The sequence below is a fragment of the Kogia breviceps genome, chromosome 13 (assembly GCF_026419965.1).
Source record: "Kogia breviceps isolate mKogBre1 chromosome 13, mKogBre1 haplotype 1, whole genome shotgun sequence".
NCBI classification, from domain to species: Eukaryota; Metazoa; Chordata; class Mammalia; order Artiodactyla; family Physeteridae; genus Kogia; species Kogia breviceps.
In genome coordinates, this window is record NC_081322.1 from 72,796,840 (window position 1) to 72,816,325 (window position 19,486).

Consider the following 19,486-nt stretch of genomic DNA (forward strand, 5'->3'; position numbering starts at 1 on the left):
TAATGGAGTATAGTCTGCAAAAATACTGAATCACTATGCTGTATACCTGAAACTAATATAATATTATAAATCAACTATACTTCAATTAAAAAAAGAGAGACTGTCCTTTCCCCATTGACTAATCTTGGTTCCTTTTCTGTAAATTAACTGACCATATATGGGTGGCTTTATTTCTGGGCTCTCTCTATTCTGTCCCATTGATCTATGAGTATGCTTTTATGTCAACACCATACTGTTTTAATTACTATAGCTTTACAATATAGTTTGAAATCAGGGTGCATAATGCCTGCAGCTTTGTTCTTAATCTTAAGATTGCTTTGGCTATTCAGGATGTTTTCTAGTTCCATACAAATCTTTGGATTGTTTATTCCATTTCTGTGAAAAATACCATTGGAATTTTAATAGGGATTACATTGAACCTGTATATTGTTTTGGGTAGCGTGGACATTTTAATAATATTAATTCTTCCAGTTCATGAGTGTGAGAAATAAAATTCCTGTTCTTTAAGCCAGTCTGTGGCATTTTGTTATAGAAACTGTAAATGCTAATACAAAAGGGATTTAAAAACCGTTCCTCGGGCTTCCCTGGGGCACAGTGGTTGAGAATCCGCCTGCTGATGCAGGGAACACGGGTTTGTGCCCCAGTCCGGGAAGATCCCACATACTGCGGAGCGACTAGGCCCGTGAACCATGGCTGCTGAGCCTGCGCATCTGGAGCACAGGCAACGGGAGAGGCCACAACAGTGACAGGCCCGTGTACCGAAAGAAAAAAACAAACAAACAAAAAAACTGTTCCTCTTTCAACTTTTCAAGACAAGAAGGATCATGTTATTTGCAAGTAACAGAAGTACTGAAATTTTTTTTTTTTTTTGTGGTATCCAGGCCTCCTGCTGCTGTGGCCTCTCCCACTGCAGAGCACAGGCTCTGGACGCGCAGGCTCAGCAGCCATGGCTCATGGGCCCAGCCGCTCTGCGGCATGTGGGATCTTCCTGGACCGGGGCACGAACCCGTGTCGCCTGCATTGGCAGGCGGAATGCCAACCACTGTGCCACCAGGGAAGCCCAGTACTGAAAAATTTTATTCTTATAAGTTACCATTAGGAAAAAGGAAAATTCTTCACTTTTGTCCATTTAACTGAAATACTTAACTGACTCTTGCAACTATTTTATGAATGAAGAGAGGATGATCAGAGGCTATATGGGACAGTGGGAGGAAAACTGGAAAGACTACTGAACTGGAAATCCCAATGCTTTCACTTAGTAGTGGGTTGAGCCATATGAAATTGCCAATACTAGACCATTTCTGATTTACAACAGTGGCAATTTCATGAGGTCAACTGAATAGACACAACTCTTTTGACTAGCCATTTTTCTTCCCTAGGCTTCAGTTACTCCATTGCAAAAGGAGGTGGCTGAAACAGATGATTTCTTGGATCTTGTCCAGCTTTGAAATACTGCGGCTTCATGTACTGTTAGAGTTAGGCAGAAGTGATAAAGCAGTCTCCTCAGAAATACACCTATATAGTATGAACCCTCCTCCTCATGATGCATTTTTTCTTTTCCTGTCACAACCTTCCAATTAATTTCTATTGGGGATTGGAGGAATATGGCGGAAGAGAAAGACACGGAGATCAACTTCCTCCCCACAGATACATCAGAAATACATCTACACGTGGAATTGCTCCTATAGAACACCCACTGAACACTGGCAGAAGACCTCAGACCTCCCAAAAGGCAAAAAACTCCCCACGTACCTGGGTAGGGCAAAAGAAAAAAGAATAAACAGAGACAAAAGAATAGGGACGGGACCTGCACCAGTGGGAGGGAGCTGGGAAGGAGGAAAGGTTTCCACACACTAGGAAGCACTTCATGGGTGGAGACTGTGGGTGGCGGAGCGGGGGAGCTTCGGAGCCACGGAGGAGAGTGCAGCCACAGGGATGCGGAGGGCAAAGCGGAGAGATTCCCGAACAGAGGATCGGTGCCGACCAGCACTCACCAGCCCGAGAGGCTTGTCTGCTCACCTGCCGGGGCGGGCGGGGGCTGGGAGCTGAGGCTCGGGCTTTGGTCGGAAGCCAGGGAGAGAACTGGGGTTGGCCGTGAGAACACAGCCTGAAGGGGGCTAGTGCGCCACGGCTAGCCAGGCGGGAGTCCGGGGAAAAAGTCTGGACCTGCTGAAGAGGCACGAGGCTTTTTCTTCCCTCTTTGTTTCCTGGTGCGCAAGGAGAGGGGATTACGAGCGCTGCTTCAAGGAGCTCCAGAGACGGGCGCGAGCCGCGGCTATCAGCGCGGACCCCAGAGATGGGCATGAGACTATAAGGCTGCTGCTGCCGCCATCAAGAAGCCTGTGTGCGAGCACAGGTCACTGTCCACACCTCCCCTCCCGGGAGCCTGTGCACCCCACCACTGCCGGGGTCCCGGGATCCAGGGACAACTTCCCCGGGAGAACGCACGGCGCGCCTCAGGCTGGTGCAACGTCCTGTTGGCCTGAGTGAGCCACAGCCTCCGAATCACCTGCTCCTTTAACCCCATCCTGTCTGGGCAAAGAACAGATGCCCTCAGGCGACCTACACGCAGAGGTGGGTCCAAATCCAAAACTGAACCCTGGGAGCTGTGAGAACACAGAAGAGAAAGGGAAATCTTTCCCAGCAGCCTCAGGAACAGCGGATTAAATCTCCATAATCAACTTGATGCACCCTACATTTGTGGAATACCTGGGTAGACAATGAATCATCCCAAATTGAGGAGGTGGACTTTGGGAGCAAGATAGATTATTTTTTCCCCTTTTCCTCTTTTTGTGAGTGTGTATATGTATGCTTCTGTGTGAGATTTTGTCTGTATAGCTTTGCTTTCCACCATTTGTCCTAGGGTTCTGTCTGTCCATTTTTTTTTAACTTAAAAAATTTAAAAAAAAATATTTATCTCAATAACTTTATTTTATTTTATTTTACTTTATTTTATTTTATTCCATCTCCTTTCTTTCTTTCTTCCTTTCTTCCTTCCTTCCTTCCTCCCTCCCTCCCTTCCTTTCTTTCTTTCTATTTTTTTCTCCCTTTTCTTCTGAGCCACGTGGCTGACAGAGTCTTCATGCTCTGGCCAGGTGTCAGGCCTGTACCTCTGATGTGGGAGAGCCGAGTTCAGGACACTGGTCCACAAGAGACTTCCCAGCTCCACGTAATATCAAACGGCGAAAATCTCCCAGAGATCTCCATCTCAATGTCAAGACCCAGCTCCACTCAACGACCAGCAAACTACAGTGCTGGACACCCTATGCCAAACAACTAGCAAGACAGGACCACAGCCCAATCCATTAGCAGAGACGCTGCATAAAGTCACAATAAAGCCACAGACACACCAAAACACACCACTGGATGCGGTCCTGCCCACCAGAAAGACAAGATCCAGCCTCATCCACCAGAACACAGGCACTAGTCCCCTCCACCAGGAAGCCTACACAAACCACTGAACCAACATTAGCCACTGGGGACAGACACCAAAAACAATGGGAACTACGAACCTGCAGCCTGCAAAAAGGAGACCCCAAACACAGTAAGATAAGCAAAATGAGAAGACAGAAAAACCACAGCAGATGAAGGAGCAAGGCAAAAACCCAACAGACCTAACAAATGAAGAGGAAATAGGCAGTCTACCTGAAAAGGAATTCAGAATAATGATAGTAAAGATGATCCAAAATCTTGGAAAGAGAATAGAGAAAATGCAAGAAACATTTAACAAGGACCTAGAAGAACTAAAGAGGAAACAAGCAATGATGAACAACATAATAAATGAAATTTAAAATACTCTAGAAGGGATCAATAGCAGAATAACTGAGGCAGAAGAATGGATAAGTGACCTGGAAGATAAAATAGTGGAAATAACTACTGCAGAGCAGAATAAAGAAAAAAGAATGAAAAGAACTCAGGACAGTTCAGAGACCTCTGGGACAACATTAAACACACCCACATTCAAATTATAGGGGTCCCAGAAGAAAAAGAGAAAAAGAAAGGGAGTGAGAAAATATTTGAAGAGATTATAGTTGAAAACTTCCCTAATATGGGAAAGGAAACAGTTAATCAAGTCCAATTAATTTCTATTAAAATTCCTTGGCTATAATTAGTTGGTCATTAGAGCTGTCTACTAATAGACGGGACTGTCTCCCAGAGAGCTTCCTGTCACTGAAGGCATTTAAACAGAGTGACTAATTACATATAAGATTATTCCCTGCACTGGGAATAAAATTTCACTTGAAAATTTCCATTAGACTGCCATCTAGCAACAAGAAAGGGCTGTACATACTTATACAATCTCATTTTTTATCCTGTTAATTCAAATAAAGGCTTCATTTACAGGTTCAATACATTTCAAACGTATTTACTACTCTTTTTCTTTTAGGTTTGCCACCTCTCTTTGAGTTTTAACAAGGCAATAATCCATGGGGGAATTGGCATAATAAGCATATTGACAATAATTTATAATAGCACTGTTTCTAACGAGGGGCAATACTCATTGCAGAGGGAACTTCTTTGAGAGGATATAAGAAATACAACTGAAAATTTGAGTTTATTTATTGACTTAAATAATACACTGAAGGGTGGAGAAAGTACAAAGCTTTTTATGTTTACTAAATTACATCTTTTGCAGATCTGTCATGAGATCAACAAGATTTCCTTTTTTCATTTGTTGTTTATTTACATCCTGTGCTGTTGGCTACCAAGAGCCACATCTACAACAAGCAGTTGCCATATAGCTGCAAGCAGATCATCATAGAAACAAAACAATATGGAGTATTGCTATTCTATGCCACCCAAAATTACCATGGCAAAGTTTAGAACATCAAAGCAGTGAGAAAACATGGTTACCTTTATATGCCCTAGGAAATATCAATTAGATGGAGCATGAAGTCTGAAAAACAATTCTTTTATAGACAGAATGAAAAAATAATAATTACCTCTTCCTCAAGTCTGCCATCTCTCAGGGTAGGAGGTATCCCTGGGTGCTTGGCTATCAACAATTCCATCAGGTTATGCGTAGCATGAAGTCTCTATAAAACACACAAAAGGCAACAATTATGACAGCCAATGCAGTGAACTCCAAGGGAGAACCTACTATTATTAAGGCATACAGAACACTAACACCGCATTTAAGATTTAATCACTGAATTCTTTTCCTTTAAAACAATTTGAATACCAACTTTCTCAGAGTCAGTTTTATAGTAATTATCTTAACTCATAATGACATAAATTTCTAATTAAAAATATACAGTTTCATAAAACGTCTATGTATTTAACAGAGTACGTAATATAGGTATATTTCTTCTCTTATACATGCACTTGTCTATATGGGGAAATATGAGTATGCCAAGCAAGTCCAGTAAAGTAGAAAGGTTGACTGCACAGACTTGATTCCTCTTCTCCTGGGAAATGAATCTGGATGAGCTTAGCAATTACATTATAAAAACAAAGATAATGAAATACATTAGAAAACAGGGCTGTGACCCGGATCTGTTGAACTTAAGGGCTGAAAAGGGGAGGAGCTAGAGGTGAAGATGGTGTACAATAAAGAAGAAAACTCCATCTTAATTCTCTATATTAAATATAAGCCAGGCATCTCACTGTGGTATTGAGTCTGTGACTGGTTTGAGGCTCCCTCTGGAGTAAAGAGCTATGAGAAAAAATAAAGTGAATGCAGTTTCTATCTAATTTGAGTCTTTATTTGAGAAGACAGCTAAAGGCTAAAGGATGATGGGTAAGGAGTCTTTCTGGTAAGGTCTGATTTGGTGTCAGTGATTTGAGACTATAAGGCTTTATTCTGTTTGGCTACAAATTACGGGCCGTGGTACAGATCTTTGTAGAGTTAATATTTGAAGAACTACCTCAAATGTCTTAGGTCTTTTCATCATGCTTTCATAGATAACATAATCAGCAACACTATCAGATTTAATAGCAAAAACAAAAGTATAAATACCATGAAAGAAAAAATGGTAGAAACTCGGCTCCACTTCTCTGCGTGCACTTGTGGAAGAGGATTTCTGTTGCTTTCTGCCCAAGGTGGTGGAATGAACTGGGAGGAATACTTCTCTTTCCATTCCCTTACACATCCCCTACACATGCCCAACAGAGCAGCGTGGGTAATCTGACTTGATAGAGCAAGACATCTGGTGGACCATGCTTTATCAGCAGCTGGGGTTACTGTGACTCAAAGCAAGAACCAGGCTGATTGATAGCTTACTCTTCACTCTTGAACTCAGGCATACTGGATCTACCTGTCCTACTTTTGTTTCCTTTATTCAGGAGCACAATATCTTTGTACTTCCTCCTTCTCGCATGTGGTAAATACATTTGCTAAAAGGTCCATGACCTTCTGTAATCCTTACCCATGATTAATATAAGGAGACTGGTATTTAATTTTCTCTCTTCTTCCCTCTCCCCCCATACACTCCTTCTAATACCTGCTCAGGCACAGGTGAACATGTAGGTCTCAAGGTTTAGATTCTGAATGGTAAAAAAAGAGGCCTCACCTGTGACTCAAGCCTAAACTTAGCAAGATTCATAAAAGTATCCTTATTTACCATTTAGCTAGAGAGCCTTGTCTATATGATCCACTGAACTGAACCAGGAAGAGGAAGATATTTCATACTTAAGTAAGTGTTATAATTCAAATAATCAAAAATCTCCCTAAAAGACCTCCAAAAATTAAATTAGAAGATCATTGGATAGTTTTTATTATCACTTAGTTTCATTTTTGAGTTTAACTCAATTTCTCTTCTTTTTGGTGAATACCATGTGAATAAATATGTTGATGTTAATATGTGAAGTGATAAAACTGACCCCATTCTTTGAAATACAAATATTTTGAGCTGATTTTCTAATGTAGCTTAGGCTTATCTAGTCAGCCTTGTGGCCAATACTGACCCGAGCAGACAGAATGGTGATTCTAAAACTTTTGTGTATATGCAAATCACCTTGGGTGCTTATTAAAAGAACATGATTTTCAAGCTTCATCCCCAGTGATTATGACTCAGTTCATTTGTTACTCTTTGTCCTCTTAAATATTCAGAAAAATTATTTTATAAAAAACAAATATTTTGAAACTTTTTACTTTTTACTTACTTGCAGTGAATCAGTTTTGAGCTTTCCCTTGTGTTCCTCAGATGAACGTAGCACTTCTCTGTATAGTTCTGCTGCCAAGGCATACTCACCTGAATAATCAAAATATATTTAAAGCATAAGAAAAATCATGTATTTAGTTCCCAATGTCATCTAGTTACCTATAATCTAAAAATACCTACTGTAAAGATACAGCAATGATTACAATTCACTAATTTATTTTTTAAGAAAAGGAATTTAACTTGGTATTAATATGACTGCCCCAGTAAAAAAAGCTGGTAACAGCACCTGTTTTTTTGTTGTTGGTTAATTTCACAGACTAGAACACCAATCAAACACAATGTTTTAAAATTATACTGAAAAACAAACTCTGAATTAATTTTTAATTTAAACAGTTTTCTTCTTGTTAAAGTTAGTGACTACCAATTAGTAGTCATTAGGATGTTTGAAATTAAGGACAAATTTGGGGTACTGACATGTATTTATAGACAAATATTCAAAACACTATGACCAACCTACACATAATTCTCAGAAAAACAATGAACTCTTCTTGATAGGAATTGTTCTTATTGGTATTTGGCCAGAATGATTTACAGTTAATAACTACATTTCAAAAATTTAGGAATTCTATTTCTGGTCACACAAATCACTATTAGTCTGAGATTTATGCTGTTTTTTATTATACATAGTTAGCACCTTATTCAAATAAAGTAATTAAAAAGTATCAAAGCACAGGTTGGCAAACTATGGCCCATGGGTCTTATCTGACTGCAGTTTTGAGGGTCTACAAGCTAAGAATTTTCTTTTACATTTTTTTTTTTTTTTTTTTTTTTTTGCGGTATGCGGGCCTCTCACTGTTGTGGCCTCTCCCGTTGCGGAGCACAGGCTCCGAACACGCAGGCCTAGCCGCCATGGCTCACGGGCTTAGTTGCTCCACGGCATGTGGGATCTTCCCGGACCAGGGCACGAACCCGTGTCTCCTGCATCGGCAGGCGGATTCTCAACCACTGCGCCACCAGGGAAGCCCTACATTTTTAATAGCTGAAAAAATTAAAATAATAATAATATCCTGTGACATGTGAAAATTACATGATATTAAATTTCAGGGTCCATGAATAAAGTTTTATTGGAAGTCAGCCATGCTGACTTATTTATGTACTGTCTGTGGCTACTTCTGCATTACAATAGCAGAGCTGAATAGTTGCCACAGATCTTACGGTTCACAAAACCTAAAATATTTATTATCTGGTTCTTTCAGAAAAAGTTTGATGAGACTTCACTGAAGAAGAGATTTAACATTTTTAATGACTTTGAGTAATGGAACCTATGTTATTTGCTGTCTGGGGAAAACCCAAAACTGTTAATTGATACATACAATTAAAATAAAAATCTAACGGTGGCAAAATCATGGAATACAAGGGGAAAAAAAAGGTAAAGAGATGTTCTGGTTTTAGTTTGCTGAGGAAAAAAGGTTTTTTCCTGATCATCACATACACTTGCATTTTTATTTTTTTTAACTTTTAAACTAGTTTCTTTAATATCATGGATTTAGAACTTTGTTCATGGCCATGAGTTTTCCATATATACATCTTTGTAAATTTTGTTGTTGGTTCTCTCTCTTTGTTAAAGTTGATTTTATATATGTAAATTTTATTGTGGTAAAATATACATAAAATAAAACTTACAATTTCAACCAGTTTTAGAAGAGTGCATTTCAGTGACATTAAGTACGTTCATTCATATTGTTGTGCAAAACACTTGCTTTTATACCACTGCTTTATATCTAATTCTACCAGTTATCTAATATAAAGCTTTCTAAACCACACGTTTTCATGGTACTTTACAGTCATCCAATTTCTATTCACTTTAATAAAGGAGATTATTTTTGCAATAATAAAATTGCATTACAATGTAGGAGTAACATAATTATCTTCACACCATGAACTCTGTTTAGTTTTGAAGATTTTTCTTAAGCTTTTCAGAAGACATGGATTTTATTAATATTTATACTATCATTTATGGAGAATAATTCATTTAACAATTTTCCCCTCATAATTATACCTTTTAAAGAAGGTACAATGATTAGACTATAATAAAAACAGTTGAAACTGTACTAGTCATTACAATGTTTTTTTAATGCTTAGTTAAAAAAAAAAAAAAGGACGTTTTCTGGGGAAGACATAAAAATACGCATATTCAATAAGCTATACAAGTTTAAGCCAAATATGGAAATACCCGTTCTTTGCCACTTGATGGCACTAACATTTCCAGGTAAACAAATTGTACTGGTTCTATATTGCCGAACTAATTTTCTCTAAAAAAACACATGTAGAAATGAAAAATGTATGTGATGATCAGGAAAAAAGTTTTCTTTCTCAGAAAACTGAACCTAAAACACTTCTATACCATATATATGTGTGTGTGTGTGTGTGTGTGTGTATATATATATATATATATATATATATATTTCATGTATACATTGTACAAAATTGAAATAATACCATGTTTTTTTGTTTTGTTTTGTTTTGTTTTACAGTACACGGGCCCCTCACTGTTGTGGCTTCTCCCATTGCAGAGTACAGGCTCCGGATACGCAGGCTCAGCAGCCATGGCTCATGGGCCCAGCCGCTCCGCGGCATGTGGGATCTTCCCGGGCCAGGGCATGAACCCGTGTCCCCTTCATCGGCAGGTGGACTCTCAACCACTGCGCTGCCAGGGAAGCCCCAATCCCATGTTTTTAATACCATAATCAGCGAGGACTGTAGAATATACATTGTATATCATATATATATGTTTGCATACAATATAAACAAATCCCTTTAGAGTTTGATATTAGATTTCTTTTAGAGGTCAGATCTTTACTATCTGATCTCTAATATTAGAATAGTTTAAATTATGTAAGTTAAATATGTAATGTTACTTTAAAAACTGTGTATTGTTTAACATACTACTATGAGTTAAACCATGGAAACTAAAAGTAGTTAATCCTCCACAATTAAGTTCATAATTACAATTAAACGAAGAATAGACATAGCATTTATTAATGGACTTTCTAATAGGAATTTCTCTTAACAATTAGCAATAGTTTCCATCCATAGATAAATAAGTACAGTGGGAAGGAATGCAGTGGAAACTAACTGAAAAGAGCAGTGATGCACCTCTTGTTACACAATAGCACGGTATTCTGCCACATAGGAGCCAACTACATGCTGATCCTGCTGGAGTGTTACAGTGTTTGGAAATGATCAGATGAATAACCTTTTCCCCCAATTCCTATATTATGCATAACTTTACCACAGGGAAAAAGAGACAATAAATCTGACAAGGAGACTAGAAAAAAGGCCAAGTGAAGAAATTCATTTACTGTCTTAAGCTTCTGAGTCATAACAACATAGAATAAAATGAGGAATGCAGTTTTAGAATTAAGATGGGAAATCTGAAATTTATTTTTATTATTGTGACCATCTGCAAGTAACATATTATTCCATTTCAGAAATTTTTGATGGTGAGTTTCAACCGACTATAGACAGTATAATATTGAGGTTTACAAATGCCTGTTTGATAAAGAAGCAGACATAGTATAATAAAAAAAATTAAATATCTGATTTGAAATCAAAAGATCCAGGGCCAATTCTCTGTCACATACTAGCTGTAATCTTGAGAAAGCAACTAAGTCTTGTGAACTCATTTTCTCATATAAAATAGGGATGGTAATGCCTCAACTATTGGGTAATTATGAGGATAAAACAGAATATATACATATGATGGTGTTAATGCATAATATAAAATGCTTGTAGAAAAATGATCATTTCTCAGATATGTGGCTAGATTTTAATGACCTGACAATATTTTAAACAGCATATTCATTATTCCTGTATTTTTTAAGACCAAGCATACATATTTATTGTCTGTGACAGTCACTTGTTCTGTGGATTTTTATCACAATTATTCCACTCAACTAATTTGGGACTGTGAGAAGCTGGTATTTGATATTAATTATTAGATAATTTCCCAATTTTTGCCTATTTCCAGGTTGAAATAAAGGAAAGTATGTGTCAAAAAATATCTTATATTAAAAGTTGCCTTACTTAGTCTTTCACTACGGATTGTAAAGCACAGATCATTTTAGATTTTAGATTGATGCCTGGAATACTACATAGTCACAGGCACACAGCAATTGAGATGGCATTGATGATGATGGTGATGATTAAGGATTATTAACGAAAATCCAAACTTGCAAACACTGCTAGCTAAATTGAAACATAAATTTTTCTGGGCAACTGATTTATTTAAGGTCTTAATAGGTAAATGAGAAAAATGGTAAATTTTCTCCATAATTGTGTATCCAAGTAGACTAACAGATTAGTATCTTTGTGGGAAGGTTGAAGGAACTGGAATTTATCATGAGATGCCTTTCCAGCTCTAACACTATGATGAGCTAACTCCACAGATTTTGTGAGGAATATAGAAATGAAGCATCTGTATATCCTAAATTATCAAAAGTGCTTAAAACTGTACATTACTTCACCATTATGAAATACTAACATGATGTAAAGGGCTATAGCCTACTTAGTTTTAGAAAGACTAAAATCAAATTATCTAAACCAAAGCTATTAGAGGTTTAAAAGTAGCTTTATAAAAAGGTGCATTTACATCAGTAATTTCCTCATTATTATAAGAAAACTCCTAAGAATCACTATTGTATAAAAGGTACAAAACTGTACAATCTCTCACTACATTACAACTACAATAAATTGAAATAGTTGTTGAAAAGAGCACTTAGTGATTCATTGAAGTTGCAAAAAAGGTAACACTTGATTTAAGATAGCCAGAAAGGGCTTCCCGGGTGGCACAGTGGTTGAGAGTCCGCCTGCCAATGCAGGGGACACGGGTTCGTGACCCGGTCTGGGAAGATCCCACATGCCACGGAGCGGCTGGGCCCGTGAGCCATGGCCGCTGAGCCTGAGCATCCGGAGCCTGTGCTCCGCAATGGGAGAAAACACAACAGTGAGAGGTCAGTGTACCGCAAAAAAAAAAAAAAAAAAAAGAGCCACTTCCTACAGAAGAAGTATTAACTACTGAAGTCCAAAGCACACAGTAGCTTTTCCTAAGGTTATAGTTGTCTATGATTTTAAAAGAAAGAACCTATATATTTCTTTTTAAAAAATGTAATCTATTAATATCTTTCTTATTGAAGTATAGTTGATTTACAATATACATTTCTTTATAAAAATGCTTATAAAATTTTTATGGTTTTAATTTCAGTTTAATATCCTCTGTATTTTGAACTGTTTATATAGTGCAAGGTTAAAGTTGAACTTTTTGAATATGGATAACTAATTGTTCCAGTACCATTTACTGAAAACACTAACCTTTCTCCACTGAAATGCCTTTGCGTCTCTGTTGAAAAACCAACTGATCATAAATAAGTGCGACTAGTTCTGGACACTATTCTGTTCCACTGGTCTACTTGCCTATCTTTATGCCAGTATTATACCGTCTTGATTATTATAGCTTTAAAATAAGTGTTGATTCAGGTAAATCTTCCAACTATTTTGTTCTTTTCCAAACTTGTTTTGACTATTCTAGGTGAATTTTAGAATCAGCTTGTCAACTTCTATAAACAGCCTGCTAAAATTTTTGTTTGGGAAAATTTTGACTGCATTGACTCTGTATATCAATTTGAGATGAATCAGCATCTTAATAATATTAAGTCTTCTAATCCATGAACATGGTATAACTAGGTATTCTTTAATTTCTCTCACAATATCTGTGCTTTTCAATGTTCTTGTGATTTTTTTTTTTTTTTTTTTTTGCTACGTGGGCCTCTCACTATTGTGGCCTCTCCCGTTGCGGAGCACAGGCTCCGGATGCACAGGCTCAGCAGCCATGGCTCACGGACCCAGACGCTCCACGGCATGTGGGATCTTCCTGAACCGGGGCACGAACCTGCGTCCCCTGCATCAGCAGGCGGATTCTCAACCACTGCGCCACCAGGGAAGCCCTGTTTTTGTGATTTTTGTATGGGTGTTGTACATCTTTTTTCCAAGTTGATGTCAAAGTATTTCACATTTTTTGATACTACTATGAATGGTATTGTTATAATTTCTTATTGTTCATTCCTAGTATATAGGAATATAATAATTTTTTATATATTCATCTTGTCTTATGCAACCTTGCAAAACTCATTTATTTGCTCTAGTAGTTTTCCTACACAGACAATCACATTGCAGCAAATAAAGATAATTTTATTTTTTTCTTATTCAATCTGATTAACTGTTTGTCTTCCTCTATTAAGAATTTAAGCCCCACAAGATCAGAGACTATTTTACTGTATTATTTTTAGTACCTAGATCATACCCAGCACACAGCAGACATTCTAATATTTGTTGGGAGAATGAATTTATAAACAGTATTACTTTGTAAATCAATGATCAATATTCACTGGAATGTGTCAAATTTTAACCATTCTGCTATTTCTAGGCATTTTGGTTGTTTCAGTTGTTCACTACTACAGACTAAGATCAATAATTTATTGCCAAATCTTTGTTCACATTATAATTTCCCTAAAAAAACTTCTAAAAGTGGAAATGTTTGGTGAAAGCATATGTAAACTTTGAAGGTTTTTGAAGTGTTCTGTATAACTGTTCTTCATTAAGCGGAACCTATTTAAATTATGATTAGTACCATGTGAAAGTGTCTTTCTTGGGAAACTTTGATTTCTAATATAACTAATCTTCCTCATTAAGTGTTTAGAAGAATCATAGATAACAAAGCAATCACCTTCTACCTTTAATGATGTGGATGCCTGCTAAGCCATTGAGGGCACAAACTAGCTGCCGATGTGCTTCTTCACATTCAGTTCCACATTTCTTCTGCAGAGACGTCAGCAGTTCCTCCATTGTCATGGTGCTAAAAGAAAAGGGAGATTGTTCAGAACTAGAAAGAATCCTAAGTTAGAGTATTATATTACATAAGATCAAGAGTACAAGAGTCTTACAGAGTCTTTGTGATCTTCAGTATCTTTCTGTTTACCCCCATTTTCTCCATGATCACTTTTAGCTTGATTACCTCTTACTATTCTAGCAAGCATTCTTCTGATCCCATCATTCTTTAACTTTCTCTCATTTCAGTCAATGAAGACCAGAACTAGGAAAATCTTCCTAAAGTACAAAGTACACATGATATACTTGGAACAGTATGGGTGTGAGAATGTAACACTGAATCTGCATCCTAGCACTAAACTTAATTAACCTCTACGAGCCTTACTTTTTTTAATCTGTAAAGAAAATGAATATTCTTCAAGGATCAGCTCAAATGCCATTTCCACCAGAAGGCTGTCTAACATTAACTACTTTATATAGAAATTACTGTCATACTCTAATTGTCCATAGCAATTCATATATACCTCTTGTGAAATACATCATGTTTGCCTTACGTTATAGAGATCTATAATCTTTGTCAGCTCCTTTATTTGTCTATAAACTGCTTAAAGGCAAGGACAAAAGTCAAATTCCTCTTTATGTTTCTTACAGCACCTGAAAGGGTATCTTTTTAATATCAAGTGCTAAAAAAAAGGCCAGTTCTTGAGTTACAGTCTGATGAACAAAAAAGTTCCTGGGACAACCTTAATGTATTATAAAGGAATAATCAAAGAATATAGCTAGCATGACTATAAAGAAAATATTTAATGGTAATCTAATTCATCTAATTCCTCGATGTGGGAACCAAAAAATATAATGCAAAAAGAACAAAAGCCTTTCATATCTGGGGTGCAGCAGAAAACAACCCCCCCCCCAAAAAAACCAACAAAACCCTACAACAGTTCTAATTTTAAAGAAATGTTCAAAACCATGAAAATAATTTTGATGTGATTCTCTTTCCCAAATGGGGTTCCATATCAAAGAAAAATCACCACACTGCTAAAAATAGCTGACAACTCAGTTATAATACCCTGAATGAAACTGTGGGCTTGGAAGCTAATTGCTTAAATATTGTCTATTACTACTGTATTATCAATTGCAGCATAAGAAAATTGGTAATAAAACCTTTTCTGGAGTGGCAAGAACTCCCCACGAACAGCCTGTGGGTGGCAGCAGGCCTGCCTGAGCCTCAGCAATGGATACAGGATGGAGGTGACAGTCCTTCTGTCCAGGCTGCTGAGCTTCAAAGCCCAGTCAGAAATCTTTCTGAGTTTTACTACTGCATCCTGGCAGCACACTTCATGTTGACGGTGATAGAAATGTCTTTCCACTGGAGAAAAGTGGAGCCAGTGGATTTCTTCTGTCTGAGGGGGTATCTGGATCTATACAGAGGAGAAAAAAGAAGATTTCACCTGGAAATTTAACTTTCTACCAAAATTCTGCTTTTCTTCTTCTTTTTTTTTTTTTCCTAATACCCTTAATCAATAAAAACTTATCCTACTGACTTGGTCAATCACATCTTTCTTTGCAGACCTCCACAATATCTTGGCAATAAAGCTGTAGAGGAGCTGAGGATTCTTCTTGCAGTAAGGACGATAGAGAAGTCGAACCCACCAGTGTTTGACACAGTAAGGTTCAATACCAAGAAAGACCACTAACCCAAAAAGATCTGAAAAGAAAGAAAAAAAGCACACTGAGAATACAGACGGTGCCCAACTTACAATGGTTCGACTTACAATATTTTGACTTTACCATGATGCAAAAATGAACGTTGTTAATTAATAAATCATCAAATCTGATTTATCTCTATCGGTCTAGCGTAGTGGATCTCAACTGAGGTGGAGGTGGAGGGGTGCGATTTTGCCCACTGGAGACATTTGTGGGTGCCACAATTGCAAGAATGCTACCAGCATCTAAAGAGCAAAAGCTCAATATCCAAAATACCCAGAACAGCTCCCCCACAAAATGAATTATCTGTCCCTAAACGTCAAGGGTGCTAAGGTGGAGAAACCCTGGTCTAACACAAAAACAAAACAAATGAGACTTCTACTTCCAAATACAACACGGTAAGTCACGTCAGGCTAACATTCCCACTGCAATAACTACAAAAAGAACAGATATATTACAAGAGTCATAGTGTTAAAGATATCAGCGAATCATGGAAGCAAAGATGAAAGATAAACTAAATTTCTAGAAATTTGGGAAAGGCTATTTTTTAAGGTAACTTGGGCATGAGAAAACTTTTGGGGGTGATTATGGAAATAAACTCACAGGTAAACACATATGTCAAAAATTTATAAATTTTACATTTTAAATATTTAGTTTCATTATATGTCATTTATACCTCAATAAAGGTGTTTAAAAAATTAATAAAAAATTTGTTGAATGGTGACAAGTGCTCAAAACACCTGCCAACATCTTATTCAACCAAAATAAACTAACTACCCAGGGAACTGAGGAATTATTGCTCATATTTTTTCAATATTAAAATTAGAAAAAAGTAACTTTGATAGTCATTTTATTTTTTCTATACCTTCTCAGATAACTTTTGAGCTGAATGATATCTTATTAACACCTAAATATCATAATTGGGCAGTTTCCAATGTAACAGCAGACCACTAAATTTGGCCTTTTAATTAAGTCAGATATTATTCTATAAATATGTTTCACAATGTAACTTACTAAAATTACAGAGGTATTTAAATATATACCTAAAATCTTCCTAAAAAACTTATTTGCCCTAAAAATAATCATAAAAAAATTGTTTTTCACGTCATTGTAATGGATGTTGATATTTTTCTTTTTGCAGAATGATAAGTTATTCTGCTAGAAACAAACAATATATGAAAATTTGAATTTTCAGAATGATAAATTTTGAGGATGAATATTTGCCACAGGACTCCCAAGAATATTTATATTTTATAATTTAACTGCATTTTAATGACAGCTTTTCAGGAAATTTATTATGTAAAACAACATTTACTTAAATTTTTAGTTTTAAATATTTGCAACTTGAACAAAAGTTTTAAAAATGCAGTCTATGTTCTATGGAAAAAATAAGTTATATGAATGAGATTAATGTAGAAGCATGAGTTATATTGTGTGAGCAGGAGGTCCTTATTTTTATAGACATGGCCAAGTGAAATTAATTCCTTTTTCCTCTCTCTCTGGCTCTTTCCCTCTCTCTTTTTTGTCAGGTTCTTCCTGTTTTCTACTCACCATTTGGAACTCTGAGTTCAATTCAGACCTATGTCTACACTGTTCAAGCATGCACAGTAACTGTTCAAAACTGACAATGGGACTACTCACCATATATCTATCCTCATATATATAAACAAAAATCACTTGATTCCATTTAAAAAGATAAGTGTTTGAAACTATTAGGAGTCAAATATAAATACATATATAATCACTTAAGTAAGGATTTCAGCAAAAGTTAAACATAAAATACTTCTTGTTCAAAAAAATTAACTTTTCAAATATATGCAATATGTGAGAAAACCATACATTACCCTCCAATCCTCTCTGTACTGGAGTGCCACTGATGCACCAGCGGTTAATCCCACTTAAGCGCTGAGCCATTTCTGCAGCCTGATGGGAGAGAAATATGAAATAAAAAAGAAAAGAAAAAAGACACAGGAAAAACTCAAAAGTCAGGAATATGTTTACTTATGAAAATAGCCCATGACAAGCTATGTTTCAGGTCAGATGCATCTGCTCTTATCGAACACTTATCACACTCAATATTGAATGTCATATTCAACGGGCTATCTTCTAGTACAGTGATTCTCATTAGCAGGAGGCTGCCATGTGTCCTTCCAAAGAGGAAAGGTAGTTCAAGTATGTGTAGAATGAAAATACCCTCTGAATGACTGATACATTCCCTAGACCACCCCATCCTCCAGATGTGAACCACTAATAGACATGATTTATAAATTCAATTCAGGTTACAGATTGGCCAAAGAAGACATACAACAAAGTCTGAATAAAAATTCTGTCCTCTAAAATAGTATTTTTCTATTACCATTTGGTCTCTCTGATCAAAAAACTGCCAAAGTTATCAGAGGCTATACGATGAGCCTTCTACATAGCAGAAATGCTTATAAAAGTCCCTAAATACTTTGATCTGCATCACACAAAAACTGCCATCTTACTCAAATATACATGTGCATTGCATTTAGAGCAATGATTCACAGATTACCAAAATAATTCCTAAGGATTATATAGTTCATACACAGAGAAAAGCAAATGCTGAGTGTTTAAAGGCAAACTTTTGGCCAATGTCAATGCTGTGGGTTAACTACACTTAAACTATTAAATTTTCTATGGACAGTTTCCTCCAATCCCTTTCCCTTTTCTCTTCCCCAGCCCTCAGAAGGTTCTGCAGAAATTCTCACTTTTACAGTAGGACATTCAACCATCTGAGCTTCATCAAGGCAAATCCTCCACCACTCCACAGCTACGAGGGGGCTGGGAATGGCCATATAGCGCTTCTGGTTCCTTAAGCGACGCCCATCCTCGCTATTGCTGTGTGGAATATCTACATAGTTTAGTTCTGAACGAAGGACATCATAAGTAATGATGACTATATCCTGTTCTGCCAAAAAATGAGGCTGTAAAAAACCATCTTTCTTCACTCCTTGATATACCTAGGAAATAATCAGCATAGACATAGTTATTGCAGAAAGGCACATCAAAGATACTGAAATAGTCATTTATTTATACACTTACTGAGCCCTTTCTATTTGTTTAGAACCAAACATGCTATAAGATACATCCTATACCTGTCTAGAGAAAGATGCATTTTAGTGTGTAAGACTAATAGTGTAAGTAATGTGAATGGAACAGTAAATGTGAAGTAAATGTGAAGGCTCACAGTGGAAAGACCAATCCTATGGCTAAGAAGGTAAATTCAGAGAGAAATTCAAATTTGCGGTAGATCTTGAAGTACATTTAGGAGTCCTCACAGGTGGAGAAAAAGGGAAAAGGACTTACAGGTAGGTGGGTAGATGGAATAGCTTGTACAAAAGCACAATGGTGTGAAAAAGTAGAACAATAAGAGCTATTATTTACTGAATGACTTTTATATTTCAGACACCATGCAAAGTTTTATCTCCTACTTTCAAAAACAATCCAGTTAGTTGTTATTATTTCTATCCCACACATAAGAAACACGAAGTGACTTGCTCCAAACTGGTAGAGTCAAGATTCAAACCAAGGTTTGCCTACCCTACAGAACAGAGCTCCTCAATGGCAAAGATGGTGTTTTACATATTACTGTATTCTCCATGCCTATCATAGTGGCTGAAATCTAGAAAACATACATAATATTTGTGTGGAAAGAAGAACAAAGAGAGTAAAGAAAACTAACAGTAGTGAAGAACAACATTAAATGACCACTTACTATGTGCCAGCACTTTATCAAATCATTTAATCTTCACAAAAAGTCTGTGAGGGTGTAC

General features: G+C 36.8%; 1 protein-coding gene across 6 annotated transcripts in view; it reads right to left on the reverse strand.

Moving 5' to 3' along the window:
- The window catches only part of SHPRH (SNF2 histone linker PHD RING helicase), an 86,114-nt gene that overhangs the window by 43,210 nt on the left and 23,418 nt on the right, over positions 1-19,486 (reverse strand). For all 6 annotated transcript variants that reach the window (XM_059035989.2, XM_067010973.1, XM_067010970.1 and 3 more), the window contains 7 exons: positions 18,422-18,673; positions 17,537-17,615; positions 15,530-15,693; positions 15,150-15,406; positions 13,892-14,013; positions 7,105-7,193; positions 4,944-5,036 (listed from right to left, as the gene is read on the reverse strand). In XM_059035989.2, coding sequence (XP_058891972.1) covers positions 4,944-5,036; positions 7,105-7,193; positions 13,892-14,013; positions 15,150-15,406; positions 15,530-15,693; positions 17,537-17,615; positions 18,422-18,673 — 1,056 coding nt within the window. The remainder of the gene's footprint in view (positions 1-4,943; positions 5,037-7,104; positions 7,194-13,891; positions 14,014-15,149; positions 15,407-15,529; positions 15,694-17,536; positions 17,616-18,421; positions 18,674-19,486) is intronic.